This window comes from Durio zibethinus, chromosome 6 (genome assembly GCF_047325235.1).
Source record: "Durio zibethinus cultivar Kanyao isolate XHJ-2024 chromosome 6, ASM4732523v1, whole genome shotgun sequence".
Classification (NCBI taxonomy): domain Eukaryota; kingdom Viridiplantae; phylum Streptophyta; class Magnoliopsida; order Malvales; family Malvaceae; genus Durio; species Durio zibethinus.
In genome coordinates, this window is record NC_143167.1 from 30815447 (window position 1) to 30838481 (window position 23035).

The following is a 23035-nucleotide window of genomic DNA, read 5'->3' on the forward strand; positions in this document are numbered from 1 at the left end:
TATTTATAAACTCTGAAGCCTCCATCTAAAACAGCTCGTTAATTTGTCAATTCATTTAAGCAGTAATTAATTAATTAATTCTTAATTAATTATATATAATATCATAGACTTATTGTGATGTGACAATTACAATATGCCAAGTTGCAATAAAATATATGAAGGCCCAACCAAAGTTTTTGCAATTGCACGTGATTTGTTCTAATTCACGAGGCATAAACCAGACTCAAGCAAAAATATTTGCTTCCTATCCATCCATTCCATAAATTCAAACAAAAACCCACAAAGTCTGCTGCAGTTGCTTAAATTGTTGATTTTGTTTTTTTTTTTTTTCACAAATTTGGTAGTCGCTTTAAAATAACATTTTCATTGATTACTTGATTTTCATTATTTTTTCTTCATAAAGTTTTGGAAAACTACCCAATCCTACATACATTTCCATTTTTTTTTTCTCTAAACCCTAAATTCTAAATTACTGGGGACTGATTCTCTTTGTAAGATTAGCTGCAATGCATAATTGCATCTTAGGTATTAAATGGAATTGAGTAGCTTTTATGTGAGTAGTTGGCTCAGTAAAGTTATAAAGGGCCGACTTCTTTTACTTTCTTAATTGATTAAATTTTGAACTTTCAAACTTTCCATTAGTATAAGTGTGAACCGAATTGACTCTCAACCGAACCAAAATTTTCTAAAATAAAAGTCAGATTTTTTTTTTACTTAAAATTATCAAAATTTATTTTTTAATCATTAAAATAACAATTTTAATATTTTATTAATAAGTTACATGATTTTTAATAAAATTATATGATCAAATATAAATAAGTGATAATTTTTTTTCTTTGTTGGTGTCAAATTTATTTAAAAACGAGTCCAACTCTCCTATCTACCTTACTACCCTTCCTCTCCAAATGCCCCATGTAATTAAGAAAGAAAAGATGATATTGATGATGGACAGTGAAGATAGAATTGCTTAAAATTGTGACAAAGTCATAGAATTTAACGTTCTCACTGCTGATAGAGAGATGGTAAATGTCCAAAATCCAAATACGAAGATGGCATTGGCAGATAAGCCTTTGGATGGGGAAAGGGGGGAATGGTCGGAAAGGAATGAAGTTTTAGCTCTTTGAAGACCCACCTGTCAAGTTGGCTTAAACACCCTGACCCAAAGCGCACGGATTTGGGTGGGCAGAAACAGAAAATTTTGACGCCTTCCTGTAACTTTCTTCCCCACTTGGTATTAAATATCTGCCAATTTGCCATTGCCATGTCACTTGCTGACCCATACCATTCACCACCCAACCCCCTAATAAATTTGATAAAAACAAACATGACTTTAATAGATAAAAACATATCTACTAGTACCAAAAAAAAAAAAAAAAATTACCAATGCCTAATCTGTCCATGATCGTAAAAATTAAAAAAAAATTTAATATTCACAAATTAACTCTGCTTACAAAATTGGATATTGTAATTTAATCAAGAGAGTGAAAAAACAAATTCTTAATAATAAAGATATTATGGTAGTGACCGTTTATTGTTAAGAGTATTGAAATTGTTTTTAATGATCAAAGTTTAATGTTTATTAATTAAAAAACACGTGTCACATAATAATAGAAAAAATGGTAGGTGGGTGTCAAAATTTTCATCATTTATTTACTTGTTAATGTTTAATCAGTATGCAACAATAATATTTAAGTTGGACATTTTGGCTCAATTGGGATATTTATGGTTTTATAATTTCAGCGGCGTGGGGGAAGCAGTCATCGTATCTGAGGCTATCCCTTTGTTGTACAACAAATTTGACTTTCTTTTTGTTGTTACTAAAAAGATTTTTATTTTTTGTTTAAAGAAAATTTGGGAATTTGGTTCTCCATTTTGCACAATTTTTTACATTCATTTATTGAATCTATCAACTCCACCCCACGCAAAAGCTAATGCTCTTTGACAGTTTCTATGTCATCTTTGGAAGACCAAAACAGTAGAAAAACATAATATATGGGAATAAAAAAAACAGCTCGAAAAAGATGGAAAGGCAGCTCAGATCTCTCTTCAACTCTACGACAGAACCGAAAACGGATTTAGGAAAAAGCCAGAGACCCATGTCTGCAAATCCACTTGTTTCTGCAATCTCACTTAACAAAATGAGGTGAGAGCTACCCTTTCTTCATGTTCTATGTTCTCTTCAGCGTCTCCTTTAAACTATACTTACCTTCTTTATAATTATTGCTGATGTTAATCGGAGAACATTTATGAATTTGCATCTTTTTTACTATTCCTCCTTTCTCCAAAAGGCTTTTCATTTCATGGCAAAGTGAGGAGTTATCCATCAATTCTAGTCGGTCGGTCTTTTTGTACGTTCCGTTATTTGGTCAAATGAGGAGTGCCCATCCATTTCCAACTTGTCCTTTCCCTTTCAGATTCTGCTCATTTCTTTTGATCCTATTATAGGCAGCTCTTTCTTGAATTTTTGAGGTTTTATTTCTTTTGAGCTGTGACGAAAAGCTCAACTTTAAGTTCTTAAAGCTTACCAGTGATCTTGTTTCTCACCCTGAATTGCAGTTTCTGACAAGTATATGCTTTGTTTTGCTTTCTTTTCTATTTGCAAATGTCAAAGTTCCTTCCTTTTCATTCAATAACGTTTCCTCTTAAAACCTCAATAATCTGTTTCGGTCTCTTTGTATTACAAAATCTAAATTTTGTTGAATTTAGGACAAGTTAGCTCAACATATCTTCAAATATGCTTCCATTAGAGCTATAATTTTGTGTTCCAGGCAGTATGTTGTCAGTTTGGTGCAAAAGATTTGCCAAGTAAGGTTTTGGGAGGAGTTTGGTGGCTTAAATTCCTGAAACCCAGAAATTATACTGGGCTGCTTCCTGTATAGAGGGTAGGAAACCCATTTTTCTTTTTTATATATCCTCCTTGGTTTAGGGTCAGGAAATTTTCCTTCTTTTTCTTGTCTTTCCGGGTTTTTTCTGTTGTCTTCTAAAACCTATTATTTTGGTTCAATTCGGAGTTTTGTAATGGAAAGTAGGGGTTTTATTCGTTTCCTGGGCTTTTTGGCACTGTCTACCCTTTTTCTCTCTGATATCTGTATGGCTAGCATTCGAAGTACTGGGGCGATTGAACCGGGTTTTCAAGGTTCTCAAATGAATTGGATCGACAATAATGGGTTGTTTCTTGTATCTAACAACTCAGAATTCGGTTTTGGCTTTACCACTACCACAGATGTCACATTGTTTCTTCTAGTTGTCATGCACATGGAGACTAGAAGAGTAATCTGGGCTGCTAACAGAAACTTCCCTGTTTCAAATTCTGATGAATTTGTGTTTGATAAAAGTGGCAACGTGTTATTAAAGAAAGGAGGTAGTGTTGTGTGGACGACAAATACTGGTGACAAAGGAGTTTCTGCTATGGTATTGCAGGATTCAGGAAATTTGGTTTTGCAAGGGAATGATGGCAACGTAACGTGGCAGAGTTTTGCTCATCCTTCTGATACCCTTATCTCGAACCAAGAGTTTGGAGAAGGAATGAGACTTGTAAGCAATCCTAGCCCCAGTAACTTGAGCTATATTCTTGAAATCAAGTCCGGCGACATGATTCTTTCAGCAGGTTACTCAACTCCACAGCCATATTGGTCCATGGGAAAGGACGCACGAAGAAACATTAATAAAAATGGTGGGCAGGTCACTTTAGCATCTATTGATGCAAATTCATGGAGTTTCTTTGATGAAAGCAAAGTCTTGCTGTGGCAATTTACAATCTCAGATCCTATTGATGCAAATGCCACTTGGATTGCAGTGTTAGGAAGTGATGGCTTTATATCTTTCTTCAATCTCCATGATCAAGGGTCCTCTTCAACAACAAAAATTCCAGATGACCCGTGTGGCACACCAGAAGCTTGTCAGCCATATTTTGTTTGTTCAGGACCCTCAGGCAACACTAAGTGCCAGTGTCCATCAGGGCTTAGTTCAAGCGCTTGCAAAACAGGTATTGCCTCTCCCTGCGGTCAGGGAAAGGATTCTGTAGGTCTTGTAGATGCTGGAACTGGGCTTAATTATTTTGCACTTGGCTACGTTTCTCCCTCTTCAGAAACTGATCTGAGTGGTTGCAAGGCATCTTGCCTTAGTAATTGTTCCTGTATGGCTATGTTGTATGACAATAGCTCGAGGAATTGCTTCCTGTTTGACCAGGTTGGTAGCTTTCAAAACTCTAACCGGCAGTCTGATTTAGTTGCTTTTGTCAAGATGTCAAGCAATGAAAATGGTGGAGGGGATGGAGGAGGGAAAAAAGGCTTCCCATATGTTGTGATTATAGCTGTTTCTACAGTACTTGTCATTTTTGGCCTACTTTTTGCGTCATTTCGATACTACAAGAAAAAGAAAAAATTGCCACAATCCCCTGATGAGACTTCAGAAGAGGATAATTTCTTGGAGACTTTAACTGGGATGCCAACTCGATTCACTTACAATGGCCTTCGGACTGCTACAAATAACTTCTCCGTTAAGCTTGGGCATGGAGGATTTGGTTCAGTATATCGAGGATCCCTCCCCGATGGAAGTCAACTTGCTGTGAAGAAATTGGAAGGCATTGGTCAGGGAAAGAAAGAATTTCGAGCTGAAGTTGGTATCATTGGCCGTATCCATCATCTCCACCTGGTCAGGTTGAAAGGCTTCTGTGCTGAAGGAAGTTATCGACTTCTTGCTTATGAATACATGGCGAATGGTTCCTTAGATAAATGGATATTCAATAGAAACCGAGAAGAACCCCTGCTGGACTGGGAAACAAGATTTAATATCGCAGTGGGAACGGCAAAAGGGCTAGCTTATCTCCATGAAGATTGTGATGCAAAGATTGTGCATTGTGACATAAAGCCAGAAAATGTATTGCTTGATGACAATTTCCTAGCGAAAGTCTCAGATTTTGGCTTGGCAAAGCTAATGACTCGAGAGCAAAGCCATGTTTTCACTACTCTAAGGGGCACCAGGGGGTACTTAGCACCTGAATGGATCACGAACTATGCAATATCAGAGAAGAGTGATGTTTACAGCTATGGCATGCTGCTGCTAGAGATCATTGGTGGAAGGAAAAACTTTGACCCGGGAGAATCTTCAGAGAAATCTTATTTGCCATTCTATGCTTTTAAGATGTTAGACGAAGGGAAGCTGAGAGATATCCTTGATTCAAGGTTGACTATAGAAGGGGAAGATGAGAGAGTTTATACTGCTGTCAAAGTTGCATTATGGTGTATACAGGAAGACATGCATTTAAGGCCATCAATGACCAAAGTTGTTCAAATGCTAGAAGGTCTGTCCCCAGTTTCAAAGCCACCACTGTCTTCTCCATTAGGTTATTCAAGCTTCTTTAGATCGATGACCACGAGTGGAGAGGGCACATCCTCAGCCTCAGCACCATCAGACTGTAATACTGATGCTTATCTTTCAGCTGTGCAGCTTTCTGGTCCAAGATAACAATCACTCAAGCGGGGTTTATTGGTATTGTTCCATAGATTTGTATCATGTTTAACATCTCATCTGCCCTGTATATTTCTTAGATTATTATTCGAAATTTTTTTGTAATACTAGCTATTAGCTTATACGAATCGAGTCCATACTCGGAGCAATTTATCCATTACGGATTTTATTTTTTTTTAAAAAAGGAAGGCAATACGAAAAAAAGCAATCAAAGGCAAAAGTAAGGTTTGAGGTTCAATAAAATATCAGATTTCTTTTTTAAAAGAAATTTCCCATGCTTACAGGCTACGGGCGATTGTTCACGAAGAACCTTTGACTAGTTGACCAGTCATTTGACTTTCGGTTATTCGTGGTGAAGCGCAGCCAATCAACACTTTTTACCCTCGAAAAATTAAACCTTTTTTCCGCAAACAGTTCCCTTTGATCGCAAGGTTGAGTTCATCTTCCATTCCTTCCTCCTCTGCTTTGTCTTCATCTAAATTCAAATTTCCCTCCGTTTCATAGCGGTCCTCTCTCCTAACGGTCGAATCTCGTGCCAGCCCATTCACAGCTTGCTATTCCACCATCCATAACTCCTCCGGCTCAGCTAAAACAAAAAATTTAATCTTTTTCAGTACTTTACTTTAAATTAAAAAAAAGTCTTGAATTACATGACAAATTCACTGTTGCAGTTTGAGTAGGAGGAGAGGAATGGCATTTACAGCAACGCTGCCGTTTCTTCTTCCTCTGCATGAATTTATAGACAATGTCGGCACTAACGCAGTTGAGTAAGTTCTAAGTTATGCAAAATTCTAAGACATCCTTATAATTTTACTGGGTTTTTTAGATTTTCAATTGTGAAGGATATTCTTTATTGAAGGTCAGGTCAGAGTGAGTATATGCTTATAAAGGAAGAGATAAGTAAAGTAGTAACCAAGGGAAAGGCTGCCGGCGTTCTTCGTTTGGTATTTCATGACGCTGGAACCTTTGAAATGGCTGAAAATTCAGGTACCAAAATTTTCCAAATTACTTAGTAATAGTAATTTAGAAGAATTTTAAGTTTGGGTTCAATGTTATTGAATCGAGTTGAATTCTGGTTTGTTTCATGTTAAAGTTCTTTTATTAGGAGTTTTTTAAACAATGAATTTGCTTTGAATTTTAATTGTTCATGCAGGTGCTATGAATGGTTCTATTATTTATGAATTTGAAAGACCTGAAAGTGCCGGCCTCAAGAAGTCTCAGAAGGCATTCTCTCTGTTTCTGATTCTCTCTTTCTTTTTTGGACAAATGTTTTGGCTTTTGCTTTTCCTTTTTAAGTTCTAACACTTCAATGGATTCATTGTTGTTTAGGTTGTAGAGAAAGCAAAGAAAGAAGTGGATGCAATACAATAAGGTTATTCTTTCTGAAATATCAGATGAAAAAATTTTGACAGAAATGGAAGGTATATCACCATGCTAAGATGTTGTGTATTTTTTCTTTGTTAGTATCATGGGCAGACATGATTCCTGTGGGAGGAGCTGAAGCATTTTCCGATTGTGGAGGTCCGAAAATCCCTGTTGCATTAGGCAGACTAGATTCTGCATAAGCACCTAGCTTTTTGACCTTTTAGAATATCGTGGCTTAAATAATAATGCAGAGCTTAATGTCTGGTTAACTAAGTATTTAAGGATGTTTTGACAAGATAAAACCTAGACACTGCAATTGAAAATGGCATTGTTATGAAATAACCTGATATCTTTATCTTGTAGTTCTCTGCAGTATTAACATGAGCAGTGACTCATTTCTCTTTACATTTGGTGGCATCTAATTGAGATTTTACTACCCCATTACTAATGGCAAATATTCAATGTAGGGAGCCAGATCCTGAAGGGAAGCTTCCCCGAGAAATTTAGGATGCTTCTGGCTTAAAGCAGTGTTTTCAACGAAAGGGCTTCTAGTGAGTTTATTTGCTAGCAAGCATCCTTTTCCACTGTTTGATATCCTTAAATCAATTTTCTATAATTTGAGTTGGATTTTAATTATCAGCAACATATCTAGATAATGTAACACAAATGGGTGGATCTTCCTAATTTAAAATTGATTTTTTTTTCCCATAAGAACTTAAAATTTTGGTTGAAAAGAAAATAATGATAATACAATAGGTAACAAATTTTGACCGCTACTATTATCATCTGAAATTAATAAAGTCATGACTTAATTGTAAACATCTGGTTTCTTTAAAAAAAAAAAAGTGGCATGTCGTTCTATTTTGCAGAACACAAGAACTAGTTCCTCTATCTGGGGCTTACACTCTTGGCAGTAAAGGTTTTGGAAGTCTAGTTGCTTTTGATAATTCATACTTCAAAATTCTTCTAGAGAAGCCATGGAAGTTTTCAGGTACTTAAGTAAAAACTTCTAATATTGATGTGGTATATTTTTATTTCATTTCCAATAGACTTAGATGTTGGCTTTGAAAAAACGCTTGATGCTCTAGATATTCCAAATGATAGTTGCCACTTAATACAAATATTTTCTACAAATGTTGATTATGAAGGCACTTTTAACCTTATATACTTCCCTTATTTGTAAAAACAATACAGCTAAATGATACCTAAAGAGTATTAGAGCAAAGAGTATCGCTTCCTGGGGATTTTAGCTGGGCATTCGTTTGCTTAAAGCATCAAGTGACTCTTTCTTTTATTTCGAGTCAGTGAATAGCTAATTCATTTATGTTCTGACTCATAATTGTTTCTGTTATTTCTGTATTGATTGTGTTTTTGGATGTAGGTGGTATGTCAAGCATGATCGGGCTTCCATCAGATCATGCCATTGTAGAGGATGATGAATGCTTAAGGTTTGTCTTTGAAAATCCTCTTAAATTGCCAATTAGTTGTTATTCTGTCTCATCTTGAAGATTTCTTTTCAATATAGTTATTAACAAACCTAATATGGGTTTAGGGGTCCTCTGTTAAAGAACATTTAATGCAATTCTTGCTGGCAAGCCAACATGGGGTACAAAGGAGGATGGTTGGTTGGGAAAGAACATTTGCATGCATTTAAAAATTCCATTAGTGTACTCAACTAACAGAATGCACAGGTGGATCACAAAACATGCAGACAATCAGAATGTTTTAAGAAGACTTATATTAAACTAGTGAATTGTGGTGCAATGTGGAAAAGCGTGTTATGATTTTGGAAGAGCAACATTGTGTTCATTTCTTGTCTTCTTGATTAATTAATTAGGATACAGTTGTATTCACAGAATATAACTATACTCTTCATGTTGTTAGATGCGATATATGAATGGCAGAAGTATTTTCATTTTATATTAGGTTCTCAGAGCAGTTAGAGACGCCTGAAAGTGGAGCCATAGAATGTTGTAATTCGGAAAATAAAAAGTTTGCCATTTGATTCCGTGGCACTTTATTTCAGTTTCTTTGTTGTTTCCAGCACTGCGTATTTTTATCTGGTATTGGCCTTATGTCAGGCCTTTTATAATGTCTCTCAGGTTGGTTGGCTCCAAGGATTATAAAGCCTGTGCTACTGGTGCCAAGCAATATTTAAGTTCTAATTTAACCCTAGATGGCCTCCATTTTAAGATTGCCTTGGGCTCATCTATTGAGGTACCGAGATTCTCATCCTGAATTTTGTAGACTTTCAAGAAACAAATGGCTTAAACTTCAAAATGGAGGACCCTGAAAACTTGAAACTCTAAAAATTTCATAAAACTCACTGTTGGAGCGTAGGTTTAGTGAATTTCACATACAACTAATGCACTGTAATGCAAATTTTTGTATGATCAGTTTCCTCTGGATTACCTGATATAATATGTGGGCCTGAGAGTTAGACCAAGCAAGCTTTAAGGAGACATAAAGGTTGGGGTTTGACCCTAACCTCTCCCCCTCCTCTCTTGTTGGGCTCTGCCTTCATTGAAACCAAAAAATAAAAATAAAACAATATAAAGGTCACCACTTTTTACCCAAAAACTCGTGTGATCTGTGATGACTGAAAACCAAACATAATTTCCAAAGAATGGGAACAAAGATTTGAGCTAAAGTGAGAGAGTGTATGTAAAAGAATATATGGACGCTGATAAAACTGCACAAAAACATGTGCTGGACTGTTGAACTAGATATGAAATTGAAGCTACTAAACAAAGACGTACACCCAAAATTTGTACTGCTATAATGTTGTAACTTTTTGTTTCCTGTGGGTGTGGGTCAAGCTTTAAATAAGTAAAACTCAGCTCCCATGTCTTAATCTTCCAAACTAGAAGGTCTTGGTTTTATATTTTTACTATTTACACCCATCACTTAATTCATTAATTTTGCTTTCTGACTACTTCTTGTTCTTAGCAGTCAAAAGAGAGGGTTGGGGGGTGGGGAGGGGTTGTTTGCACGTGGGAATCATTGCGAAAGAAAGCATTATTATTCTCCCCGTATTGTTTGCAATGGTCCCTCCCTCCCCCGTCCAATTTTCACATAGGACAGTTTATGAGGGACCAAAGTCCTAATGCTTGTTGTCCCTCAAAAGACAGTGACTTCTCCAAGCTTTTTTTAACATTGATGATGCATCATTGCCAGAGAAAGCTATGCTTTTCTTTCCCCTTCAGATTTAGTTTCCACCATCCATTCTTTGTATTCTCTGCTGGTTTTATCACTATCTCATTGTTTCTCAGCTCCAATAATTAAACAAATGTATTGTTTATCTGTTGATTAATTGGTGGATAGCTCTATACTTGATGTAAGAATTTTGATAGGGTTGATGTTGTGTCTGGATTTGATAGTTCGATTGACACAATTCAGTTCTAATATAATTCCGCCCCTTGTTTTCTTTCGGCAACTTTGAGTGCAATCTCTAGCACAATTATTGAAATATAATAAAAATGTTTTTTATGAAAATATAATTAAAAATGTTACTTTTTAAATTATAATGGTTCTGTGAATGAAAATGAATAAAAAAAAAAAAGGAAAATAAGAACACAAAAAATATGTGATTTGATATTTACATCCATAGAAAGATTCAATGGATTATATGGTTAATGTTTTAATTTATATGAAATAATATATATAGGTTATGTTTGATATATAACATTATAATAAAATAAAATAAAATAATATTATGAATAGAATTCGACTAAATAATATTATTTCATTTTGTATTTGATGTATGTAAGAATTAAGATATAATAATTTATTTATTTGTCAAAATTATTTTTTCTTAAAATTTATATAATTTAAATGATTAATGTAAATTTTAAGGGTATAATTTGACATATGAGTTTAATCCAATAGATTAAAAATAATCTTCTTCACTTAGAAAGAATTGAATAATCCTACGTCAAAAGAGTATTAATTTTCCTTACAATCCTTATCTTTCTTTTTAGATACAAATTAAATATGATATAAAATAATTATCATTATATTTTATCAATAGTTTTATACATCAAATATGACTAAAGCATCTATTTATATATAAAGAGCTTTTATTAATCAAATAAAAATCTCATAAATATTATAATCGAATCATAATCTTAGATATTATTCTAATTATAATATCATAATTTTTAATATTACGTTTAACTACGTAATTATAGAATATTATATTTAAAAAAAGCTACAATATTGAAAAAGTTCCTAAACTATTTCACTTTTCTTATATAAGCATCTATACTTTTATTGTGCCAAAATAAACTCTTATTTTTTAATTTATATCTAAATAAATTCTTATTTTGAATGAAAATTTGATTTATATTAATGATTTATTTACGTATAAATTAAAATTTAAAAATTTATTTAAATATAAATTAAAAATTAAAAATTTTTTTGGATGCAAATTAAAGTTTAAGACTTTATTTAAGTGTAATAAAATTTAAAAGTTTATATAAATAAATTGATAAAGTTCAAGAATTTTTTTGTTATTTTAACCTTAAAAATGAAAAATTATTAGTAATTATTTTTATTTCAAATAATTAACAATTAAATATATTATCTTATTGAGATTATTTCAATTATAAATCATGAAGTAATTTTTTAAAAATAAATTAATATGTATGTAAAGTGGATATAAAATAAATCTCATAAATGTTAAATTTAAGATAATTTAAACATAAATATAACAAGGGTCACTTTATCTATTGTTTTGGTTTTGAATTAGACACCCATCTTAAAATTTAATATAGTATTAATGCAGACTCTATCTCATTCGTTAGTCCCTTCATGATGAACCGTTATCTTTACACGTAAAGTTCATGTCACATAATAAGTCTTATGATCCTACATATAAAAAAAAAAAAATTAAAGTAAAGATAAAAGATATCTCACATATTTAGATTTAGGGTAATTTAAATACATAAACACAACAAAAACTACTCTTAATATTATCAATTAATTTTAAATCGAATGTCTATCTTAAAAATTAATATATACATATATATATATATATATAAATATTTATATATTTATAACTTTTATAACAATGACATTTTCGTTTCATTTTCTTTACTTCTATTTTTCTATTCCCCACTCCAAAACGTGTGGTTGGCATTTATACTTGGTGGGGTTTATATACTTGTATAAAAAGAATGGAAAAAGTTAATCCAGAAAGAGAAAGTTGGGGCAGACATTACCGCATCAAGGGGTGGCCTGGGGCCGCAAATTCTCAACTCCCTCTTCACTCTTGAGAGAGACGATTCTTATGGAAAACTCTATCCCTTCCTGTATCCTTCAATCATTTTCCTTTCCTACTTGCTTAAACTTATTTACTCCTACTAATAATTATTATTATTATTTCCATACACATACATCTTTATAACAACCTTATTAGCCGCCTGCACAAGCTTTTTCTTGATGATAATGAGAATGACTTGGGAATATAAATTCTCACTTTTATGCCTCTCATTTCTAGCTAATGACAGATACCTTATCACTTAAAAAGATGGCCCTTGTATTTATATTTCATGGATGGATAGGGTTTTTTATCTTTTCCCCATTAAGTTCATCAAAATGCAAAAATATGAAACATTTTCCAACTATCAGTGGGCAATGGTTACGTTAGCCAAGCAACTGGATGAGAGCAGCATGAAAAACCCAAGAGCTATTACAATGTCTCACACATTTAACTCAGAAGACATATCGTGGGATTATTTCTTATTTAAAAAAAAAAAAAAAAAACCCTTATTTGTAAGTCCAAGAGTCATCCATCTATTTCCAAAACGAGATCAGGTTAGGAGAAAAAGTGATCGAGCAGAGAAGTGAGGTTCCAAAAGGAAAAGGGGCCCGGTTCACACGTGGAAATGCTAAGGAATGTACCCAGTGAGGAAGGGCAGGGGAACATGCACATTTATAAGCTCTCAATGCTCTTGCACTTATGCCTCCTTATGTACTCGTTCACCTTCTGCCTTCCTCACGTGCTTCTCCCCCATTTGCACGAGCCATATGGGTCACCCAACCCCTTTGAACTTTGGGACTTTTTTGTTTTTTCTCCTTTTTCTTTTAAATTTAGTGCTTCCATGTCTTAAAAACTACCCCAAAAGCATGTGGTAGTTTTTTTTTTTTATATTTTTGTGTTTTATTAATGATGAATAATAAATTTTTATTAATAATTATTTTAAATTATACTTATAATCAAATATTATATTCATATAATAAATTAAATAATTAACTATTACAATAATAAATAATCAATAAAAAAATTATAATTCAATTAAACAATCAAATTCATATTGTAAGACTTGAATATAAAATCTTAAAATTTTATAATCTTTTCCTTGTCACTAAGCTAAAAGCTTATTAAAAATGAATACTTTTAAATACTCTTTTAAAATTAATTAAAGTACTATTTATAATAATATTTTATATAAAATGCAATGGTTTGTAATTAATTGGACAAGTTCAAATTTGTAACCTACTTAATATGATAACTTTAGAAAATATTTTTGGAAGACCTGTAATAAGTAAATTTATTCGAGTTAATCCACAAGATTAGTCAGCTTATAAAAAAAGAAGTTCATTTTTCATTATTAACAATATATTTCATACCATATTTTTATTTAAGAATCATATGATAATTAACGCATTCATTCTACAAATTTTTACCTTGTGTTTTTATTACTAGTAGCATTTTTTTACCTAACCTTTCTACCGAGATCGGAGTCTATGATAAATCTCTAGCCAACTTGGTGGCTGTCGATGGCTATTGAAATTTATCATCAATAGTAGTAAAATTTTTAGAAATATTACCATGATGACATCATCTTCAAGTGAGACTTGATAAAATTAATTATTTAATTCTATGCACAAGTTTGACAAAAACCAAACATAACCAGAAATCTTATTTTGTGTGGCTGCGCCCAACTTGGCTTAAAAGCTTTTCTTTTCCTTCCTTATCATTTAGGTGATTCAGTTTGTTAAGCAAAGCAATTCCTTTGGTTTAATTGACTGTAATTGGTTTTATTTTTAACTAATATAATTCATTAAGGTTATGATTGGTATACAATTATGATAAAATATGATAAAATGATATTATGAATACGATTATATTAAATAATATCATTTTATTTTATATTTGATGTGTATAAGAATTAAAATAATATAATTTATTTATTGATTAAAATTATCATTTTTTAATATTTTATATAATTTAAATTAAATTATTAATATAATTTTTAAAGATATAATAGAATATATAAGTTTAATCTGATAAATTAAAAATAATCTTCTTCACTTTAAGATGATTGAATCATCCTATACTATGAAAATGTTAATCTTTATTGTAATCCTATTCCTTTCAATTAAATACAAATTAAATAAAATATAAAATAATTATTTTATTATTTTATATATAATCTATGCACCAAATAAGGTTTTTTAAGCAATAAAGGATCATTGGATTATGTAAAGTATATTCATTTTCGGGATCAATATTTCAAATAAATTTATTTATATCAAAGTTTAAAAATTTTAAAAATATTATACCCAACAATTAAGCCTGATTGGTCGGTTTGTCGCCTGATTTGCCCCCTCCTCCTACCCTCCATATATAAAATTGATAGTAAGATTTAGATGCGATTCGTTTTAATTTGACACTCAAATAGATTGAACTAACTAATCTCGATTTATGATTATTAATTTTATTTAAATCTAACGCAAGCTTAAATTAATCTAGATTTAATTCAAACTAAACCAAAGCAATCTCGTTGCACATGCTGCTTTATTGTCACCCTAAAGTCCTAAACAGTTAGAATTTAATAAATACTTATAATGGCCCTTTATTATTAAGTTAGGAAAAGAATGATTCATACTAAAGATATCCTTTTTGAAATCAATGCATGACTTGTTTTCGTTAAAAATAAATAAATAAAATTTCAATTATATTTCATTTGCACAAAAAATTTGTGATATTTAACTTGTTTTTTAATTTTCAATAGCAAATTAAGATATTGGTTTTAAGCCACAAAGGTTAATCCAAAATTTTCTTTTTTTTTTAATCAAGATTCAATTTTTATAAAAGTATTTTATGAATAAAATTTTTATAAAAATCATCGAGAAAGATATAAAAAATTGTATTTTTAAAATTGTTCAAAAAATTAGTACAGTATGAGAATAGGCTCGTCAATGTAAAAATAAAGGGAGCCTGAACATAACAAAATGAAAAATGAAAAATCTGTATTTTAGAATTGCATTGTAAATTTTGCAACTTTTTGATGTATAAAAAGAAAAGTCCCGCCGGTTTCCGATTTATTACTACGTTTTGCTTGGGCATTGGCATCGTCATGCTTCAGTCAACATGAATTTACCTTAGCTCACCATATGACGCAAACCAGCCGCTTGCCCTCCCAACCATGAAGGCATTTAATGTTTTTCAGGATACAATTACAAAATTCGAATTTATGTTAAAGCCTCGTCCTTAATCCGTTGACCCAATTTCAAATTTTAAAAAATCCAGCTAGTCATTTACAAACCAATATATATTTTTTAAATTTCACTGCTTAAAAATTTTTAGTAGTGGGAGAGTGGGAGGGTAGTATGAGTTACTTAACCGTCCGTAATTCTCTGAAAATTGCGGTAAAAAGAGAAGAAATAAACCGTATTTTTGTTCGTATTTTCGTAACCGTATTTTGGGGGTTTTTGGGACATCCATCATTATCCCTACCTGGAAATGGATTTGAAAGCCGCTCGTATAAAAGACCTTTCAACCTTCGAAAAAATAGAATAAAGCCATACAACTTCCAAACGAAAAAACAAAACCCAAAAATTAAAAAAGAAAAACAAAAATTTCAAAACCAATTATTTTATTTTGTTTTTTTAAAGATCTTCCTGTTTATGCCCTAGATCCTCTAATCTTCACTGTCTATCTTACTAACTTCCTTTCATCAGATCCTTTCGATTTTTTTCACTAATTTATCACATTAATCTTCTTCTCGACTTCATGGAGTTTTGATTTATCGCACGCTTTACGAGGTAAGAAAGAAAATTAGTAAAAATTCCTCTTTTTTTTTTTTGTAACTTCTTGTTTGTTTGGTTCCTGAGAAAGACGTAAAATTTCTTTTTTTTTTGGGTAAGAGTATATCAATGTGAAGCGAAATGTGTTAGTTGTTTGGTGGCGTTGAAGATCTCTGTACTCATTGGAGCTTTACTCTGCTTGAAGCATCTATTTTTACTCGGTTTTTCACTGATTGGGTTCCGCTTTTTTAAATTTTAAAAGAAAGTTCAGATGTTTTGAATTCGATTTTTGTTTACTGTTTATCTGCAAATATAAGATCTAATTTAGTGTTTTCTGCTCATTTTTTTCTCAAATTTTATATCCACAAAGAATATTATAAACGCGATAGATATATTTGGAAATCCAAATTTGATCTCTTATTTATCCTTTGAAGTTGTAAGAGATGAACGTGGATAGAAGTAGACCAATGAAGATTAGTAAATATTATATAATTTGCGATTGCTGTTAGGGTTTGGTAATTTTAATTGGTGAAAGATTTAATTCCTTTTCCTTTGTTTGTTTGTAATTAGGCTTACATTAATGTTTTAATCCCTTTTCCTTTGTTTGTTTGTAATTAGGCTTACATTCTTTGTTTGTTTTATTACTGTTATAGTGTGTGATGGATTCGGATAATCTATTGTCTGAGGGTGGGCTTGAGGTTGCCCATCAAAATGGTGTTTATCCACAACTTCGGATGTCTGGGGATGACAGTGTCTCAGATAATGTGAATGGAAATGTTGAAGAAACCGTCGAGACTTATTTGCAGAATGGAATGGATGACAATGGAACAACCGGGAAAGCTAGAGAACAGTCGAATGATTCTGTGGAAAGCAATGGATTGATTGATTCTAAGGTAGTAGGTTTAACATTCTGTTTGAGTGCATTAATTGCCATTAGTCTGATTTCATAGTCACGAGTGTGTCTGTCTTCATAGGAAGAGGAAGTAAAAGATAATGTGAAGCAATCCAAACCTCAGAAGGTTCAAGGCAAGACCAAGAATGAGAAGCCCTCTGGTCCCAAAAATGTTTCTTCGGCTTTAGTGAAGAAAAGTAAAGATGGAAAAAGTGCTGAGGTGGCATTGACAGCTTCGAATGGTGGTTCTGTTGCTACAAATTCACGTCTGAAACAGCCTCTTAAAAGTAGCCCATTTAATGGAAGACAGGCCAATGTGTCCAAGGTTAGAGTTGATCTACTACTGACTTATTTTTCTGCTTATTTTTTTCGTTTTTCTTTTTAATCACTGTTCCTGTCCTTCTGATTATTGCTTTTCCTCCCTCTCCGCTTCTGACAGCATTCTGAAAAACCTGATGCAGCCCTCTCTGAAGGCAATACGTACGGACTTGTTATGCTTATGCTTATGTTTTTATTTATTTTCTCGTTCTTTTTATTTTTTTTTTTTAATGCAGCTTTCTGCCCTTTTTATTGATTAACCAAGAGTGGAAGCTATTAGTGGCCACCTTTAACCTACTTATTTTCCCCTGAAATTAGACTTTATGTGCTAGATGATGGCAGATTTTTTCTCCTGCCATTTCTCAAATGTTCTATTGTATTACAGGGAGAAACCCAAGCTGAAGCCTTTGAAGAAAGGGCCTCTAAATAAAGCTGAAGGAGACACAGAGTCCTTGTATCCTTTTCAGTTTGAACTTTTTGTTATTATTTTCTGTCTGGGACTATGGGTCAAAATGGATTGCTATTTGAGTTTCCTTCACACTCTTGTCTATGGGTTTCTGTTTTTTAACTGACATTTTTGTTTATCCTTAATTGCATCCTAGAAGCCCCACGGTAGCTGATGCCAAGCCTCATAGGATTGGTACTCTTCCAAATTATGGTTTTAGTTTTAAGTGTGACGTACGGGCTGAGAAAAGGAAAGAGGTTGGTGCTTTAGATTATATTCTCGAGATTTTATAGTGTCTCTTCTTGCAGCACTTTTATTTAACTTTTAAGTCTTCCGCATTTTGTTGTGTAGTTCTACACTAAACTTGAGGAAAAGATTCAGGCAAGGGAAGTAGAAAAGAGCAACTTGCAAGCCAAGTCCAAGGTGTTTTTCTGTGAATGTGATGGCTTATGGTCCAGAATTGTTTCTTTCTTATCATAATGATATTCAATTTTTTGCCAGGAAACTCAAGAAGTTGAGATTAAGATGTTCAGGAAGAGTTTGAATTTTAAAGCAACTCCAATGCCAAGCTTCTATCAGGAACCTCCACCTCCTAAGGTGGAATTAAAGAAGGTTAGTTGAATGTTTGGATGTATAAAAAGCTAAATGGTCCTTTGATTATAGAAATTTGCCACCTTTTTCACTTGTACGCATTTGTTATTCAGGCATTTGCACATGTTTCTGTTCATCATCCTACAAGAGCCATTTCTTTTCTTCAAAATGCTGTTAAGTGTTGTTGTTATTGGGGGCTGATACATTTAACTTATTACAACTTCAACTGCTTAGCCATTAAATAGATGTTGTCATAATTAGTGAAAGCCTTTCTGAATGAACCTGAGAGCATAAAATTGATATATTGCATACGTGAGATTGAACTTGAAGGGATAAATTTTTTTATTGTCTTTCAAACTCAATGTATTATGTTACAAGATGCGATCTTAGACTCTTGTCACAATATTTTCCATTGGGTATTTGGTACTATGCTGTAATTGGTCAATCCCTGTCGGATTAAGTCATGTCAGCTGCCTCATCTTTCCTTGGAGCTACATTGTACTAGTCACCCTGACTATTAATCAGTGCCGAGTACTATCAAAGCTACTTGATGTTAAACATTGTAGAGAAACTTTTATTATCTAAAAATATCCTAGTTTTGGCATGATGTTTTCAGTTGTTGATACATTATTTTGGTTTGAAGTCCCAACTTCACTTTAAGTGACAGCAAAGGTGACATTTTTTTGGACCAAAATTTATCTGCTTTGGTTAAACCTCTTGAATGGATAACTTTGAATTGAACTGCTCTAAGTTGCCTTGGGCCTTGGCCCATTCCTTACCTCACGCTCACAGACTACTTTATTTTTCCTTTCTTGAGTTTGTGAACACATGCGTCATTTAATAATTTTATAATATATTTTGTGCATGTACAAATCTATTTTAAACAATACACATGTTTTTAACCATAGTAATTCTTTATTTCTCTTTTTCTATTTCTCTAGCTGCTATTGAATTTCTCAGTATTTGCAACATTGATCTTTTTCTATTGCCTGGATGCAGATACCAACAACAAGAGCTAAATCTCCAAAGCTTGGTCGAAGAAAAAGCTCAACTCCTTTGGACTCTGATGGTAACAGCAATAGTGGCCACCAATCAGGCCGGCTAAGTCTGGATGAGAAAGCATCGCAGAGTAGCTCTGCCAAAGTAATGTCTCTTGTCCATGCAAAGAAGCCACAGCGGAAATCACTTCCCAAACTGCCTTCTCAGAAGACTAGTTTGTCCATTGCAACAAATGAGGAAAAGACATCTAAGGCATCCAATCAGGAAAGGATAACTGCATCTAAAGCAACTACTGAGGGAAAAATAGCCTCATCTAGAGCAACAAATAAGGAGAATACCACCTTATCTGATGTGACAAATGAGGAATTATCTCCAATCCAACAGCAGGAGGGAGTTTCTACAGCTGATTCAGGTGAAAGTCAATCCGACTTGGATCGAGGGCCAGTGGTTGGAGAGCAAGGACAGCTGAACTTGGTACAAGAGCCCTTTGCCCTGGGGCATTAAGCATGGCAATTGTTTTAAGTGAATGTTCATATACAAAGCTCTTGACCTCATTTGCCTAAATAAGGACGTCTAAGACTGAATTATTTGATGATCAAGGCATGAAAAATTCTACATTACGGGTTATGATGTTGTCTTCCCCAATATTCAGCAGCTTTGGTTGTTTCGTGTGTTGCTTGCAAAGGTTGCTGGGCTTGTTGTTAGGATTCTGCATTCCTGTTTGCAGCACTGCATGTCAATCTTTTACCAAGTTGTCCTAATTTATGTTGTTCAAGGATGGCTTATTGAATATATTTGGAAAATTTTGAAGTTTGTCTGCTGTGGCTGTTAGATAATCCATTATCGAATAGGGCTTGTCCAAACCTGCTGGAGCACCTTAGTATTGTGAATTAAGTCCTCTTTAAAGTTCTGAGCCTTCTAACGTTGTGTAAACAATCTGTTTATTATGTGAATTAAGCGCCTAGGTTGTTTTACAGAGATTAGATCTGCAGTATAAGCATCAGTCAACACGCTGCTAGTGACTTTCATGTGATACTCGGAGCGACCGTTTATGTGTAACATGATTGAAAATTTGGAATGGTCATAGGCCTACTTATTTTCTTTCAATAATTTCTTCGGGCAGCGATAGTGTTTTGATGGAGGCTGCTATACCAGATTATACAATAAAGTTTGGCCCCCTTTCAGTTATAATGAATGGGAAAAGAATTCAGGAGGCAAACAGGCGGATTAGATCGGATTATTTCTGCCTCATTTTAGGGAACTTAAGAGGCCGAAGCGATTGAAAATTAACTTGAACCTGAAATGCTCTCTTTTCAGCCAGTTTAGTGAATTATAGAATTGGATTTGGAATCCAACATTTTAAACATTTCAAGTGAACTAGATATCTCGCTTCAAACAAACCATATGATCATTCTGAGCTCGTCATAGCTTATTCTTGGGCACACATTTTAGCGAAAAGAATTGTACATACACTTGACATTGAAAGAGGTATATGTATAATTAATTCTCTCATTTCTCATACACTGTCGGTATATCAACGGGGGTTAGAGTATTGCGTCATAGTTTATTATATATAATAAGAAAGAATTTCAATGCTGTACAGAGTACAAAATTCAGTCAAAGTGCCTTTCAGGACATGGTTCAGTGTGGTTTGAGCACACTTCTTAGGTTCAGTTCCTGGTATTGAGAATCCCTGGATCAACCGCTGTTGATTGTGATGGACGCCAGGTTCTCCGCACATATTAAAAAAGGAAAAATTAGTTCAAAGAATATTTCACTTCTGAAATTTCTTTGAACAAATAGCATATGTACAAAACGTACTAGTTTTTTCATAATGGGTGAATATGAAGACGTGAAAAAAAGCCACAATTCAGCAAGGTTAATAAGCAGCAGCTAAATGAGGGCGTCCCTGGGAAATTCGGCCATGTCGTTGTGGTGCGTATGTTTTAGTACCATTGATTTGATGTTCATTCTTCTTCTCATCTTTCCTCTTCTCTTCTTGTTCTTCCTCTTGATCATTTTCAGCAGTCCACAGATATCGAGCATAGGATGCAAGGACATGGCTGCGTTAACAATTCCAAGGAACGTCGATGAAAAAGAGGAAAAATTGGGTGGTTGTTGGCAAATTAAAAGGGATGAAAAAGTCATACCAATCACCAGGAGAAGCCAGAACAGCTCGATCAAAATAAGATTGAGCACGAGCTCCATCTCTATGGTTATTCCATATCAAATCTCCATACATTGATAAAATTTCCCCATCATCTGGTTTCATCAAAGCAGCTCTCTCGCAAAACTCCTCAGCTTTCAGAAGATCAACCCGTATCTAATGAATCAAACGAAATAAATTACTTGCAAAAACGAAAGGAAGCATTCAAAAACCAACAAAAAAGACTTGTCCCTTTTTGTCTCACCTCTTTCAAGAATTTAGCGTAGTTTGCAAGAAGAAGAGACTCTCCAGGGTAAGTTTTGATCATATTCTGGTAATACTCATCCATTTTTTGTTTCCCTTCACCCCAATCTCCAAAACTTTCTGCTCCACCCCTGCCACCAACACCGCCACTATTGTAACCGCCACCAGCAAGAGAAAGGCTTGTTAATCTGGTATCAGTTTCTTCTTCTTTAACCGAATATGGAGAAGCCATCAGACTGACAGGTAGCTTTTGTTTTTTGGGAATAACAGTGTCCCTCATGTTGCCATCTGACCATGTTCTTTGGATTTTGTTGATCGGTGAGGCTGTCAAGGAAATCGGTTTTGATGGAATCCTATGAGCGGCGTCAGCCCCAGCCGAGCTCTGATTAATGGTCGTTTTCAGGATTGGAGTTGATGAGCTTCGTAGAAACATTTTTGCAGCTTTTTTTTTTTTTTTTTCTCTTGTTCGATTAAAACTCAAGCTGTTTATATGTTCTCTAGGAAAGGGTTTCAGAGAATGAAACTAAAGGTAAAGGAATACAGTAAAAGAAAAAAAATTTAAGATGTTTTTAAGGGAGACAGACAGGAAAACAATACTTAATATGAAATACGTAAATATGCTTGGTCTCAGTCTCATATAGACACTTTCCTGGCAAAATTGAACGGTAGAAAAAGACAACAGCCAAAACCAAAAAAGAAAAAGAAAAAGGTCTGAGCCTCTGGTCTAACTCGTTAAACGAAAGAAGAGGCGTAGAAGAGTATAAACCGTTGGATTTTGACACGTGATTTATATGCCAAGCGTCGTCCATTGACGCCCTATTTTTGTCATATGGTACCTGCCACCTGAATTGACTCCTAACTTTTTCTCACATCTGCTCCTTGTTTTTACCATAAAAACCTGTCAAATACAAGAAGGACCGCTCAAACTGTAAAATTTTGTAGAAATTACGATTCAAGTTTGAGATAAATTACCCGGAGAGTACCCTTTTATTCCTATACCCATCTGGTTTACATTTTCATGTCGGCTGCAGAGCATTCAATTCTTACAGGTTGAGGACAGACTCTGGGGAGTGCAGTAGCATTGTTGGGTTCATTACCATAATTGAAGGGCTTTAGCAGCTTAGTAAAGTTATTTCCTTCTGCTTTCATTGCCCAAATCATACCACAAAATCAACCACAATCTATTAAAATGAAGAAACAGCTACCACCAATCCCTCATCTTTGGGACCCATCTTTGTTGGTTTTGTGCTTTAAATTGGAGTGGAATTTGACTTCTCTATTGATAAGAAGATGCGCAGTCAACTCCACGGTGTCACCACTCTTAGAAAATCCCGATTGCTTTGATTTCAATTGTCTAAGTAAAAAAAATTTTAATCAATTAATCATCCAAGTACGTGTAAATGTAATCAAATCAATAGATTACACAAAAAATAATAATTTAACATATTTTAATATAATTAATTTATATTTATGAATGAAAAAAATTCATTAATTATAAAAATTACAAGTA

At 33.6% G+C, this 23035-nt stretch overlaps 4 protein-coding genes across 15 annotated transcripts; 3 read left to right on the forward strand and 1 right to left on the reverse strand.

Moving 5' to 3' along the window:
* The first annotated feature begins 1684 nt into the window (after window positions 1-1684).
* LOC111284444 (thylakoid lumenal 29 kDa protein, chloroplastic-like) lies at window positions 1685-10379 on the forward strand. Of its 12 annotated transcripts, XM_089762846.1 has the most exons (11): window positions 1685-2143; window positions 6141-6236; window positions 6329-6456; window positions 6623-6693; window positions 6799-6841; window positions 6934-6990; window positions 7302-7385; window positions 7704-7825; window positions 8029-8134; window positions 8216-8282; window positions 8387-8859. In XM_089762846.1, the coding sequence occupies exons 1-5, from the start codon at window positions 2022-2024 to the stop codon at window positions 6838-6840; spliced, it is 459 nt and encodes a 152-aa protein (XP_089618972.1). In that variant the 5' UTR covers window positions 1685-2021; the 3' UTR covers window position 6841; window positions 6934-6990; window positions 7302-7385; window positions 7704-7825; window positions 8029-8134; window positions 8216-8282; window positions 8387-8859. The 12 variants fall into 12 exon arrangements, with proteins under 12 accessions (XP_089618972.1, XP_089618971.1, XP_089618973.1 ...); XM_089762845.1 differs by lacking the exon at window positions 6934-6990 and having other exon boundaries at window positions 1691-2143; window positions 6799-6890; window positions 7310-7385; XM_089762844.1 differs by lacking the exon at window positions 6934-6990 and having other exon boundaries at window positions 1693-2143; window positions 6799-6890.
* SD2-5 (S-domain-2 5) lies at window positions 2142-5641 on the forward strand. The gene has a single exon (XM_022874301.2). The coding sequence runs from the start codon at window positions 3019-3021 to the stop codon at window positions 5464-5466; it is 2448 nt and encodes an 815-aa protein (XP_022730036.2). The 5' UTR covers window positions 2142-3018; the 3' UTR covers window positions 5467-5641.
* A 5257-nt stretch (window positions 10380-15636) lies between the features above and the next one.
* On the forward strand, window positions 15637-20091 carry LOC111285407 (protein WVD2-like 6). Its single transcript, XM_022874852.2, has 9 exons — window positions 15637-15888; window positions 16524-16763; window positions 16845-17087; window positions 17202-17242; window positions 17466-17534; window positions 17683-17782; window positions 17877-17948; window positions 18027-18137; window positions 19116-20091. The coding sequence occupies exons 2-9, from the start codon at window positions 16530-16532 to the stop codon at window positions 19617-19619; spliced, it is 1374 nt and encodes a 457-aa protein (XP_022730587.2). The 5' UTR covers window positions 15637-15888; window positions 16524-16529; the 3' UTR covers window positions 19620-20091.
* A 752-nt stretch (window positions 20092-20843) lies between these two features.
* Window positions 20844-22091, reverse strand: LOC111285408 (uncharacterized). The gene is made up of 3 exons (XM_022874853.2): window positions 21527-22091; window positions 21266-21438; window positions 20844-21178 (listed from the first exon to the last, which is right to left on the reverse strand). Exons 1-3 carry the CDS (start codon window positions 21956-21958, stop codon window positions 20995-20997), a joined length of 789 nt encoding a protein of 262 aa, XP_022730588.2. The 5' UTR covers window positions 21959-22091; the 3' UTR covers window positions 20844-20994.
* Window positions 22092-23035: the final 944 nt, after the last annotated feature.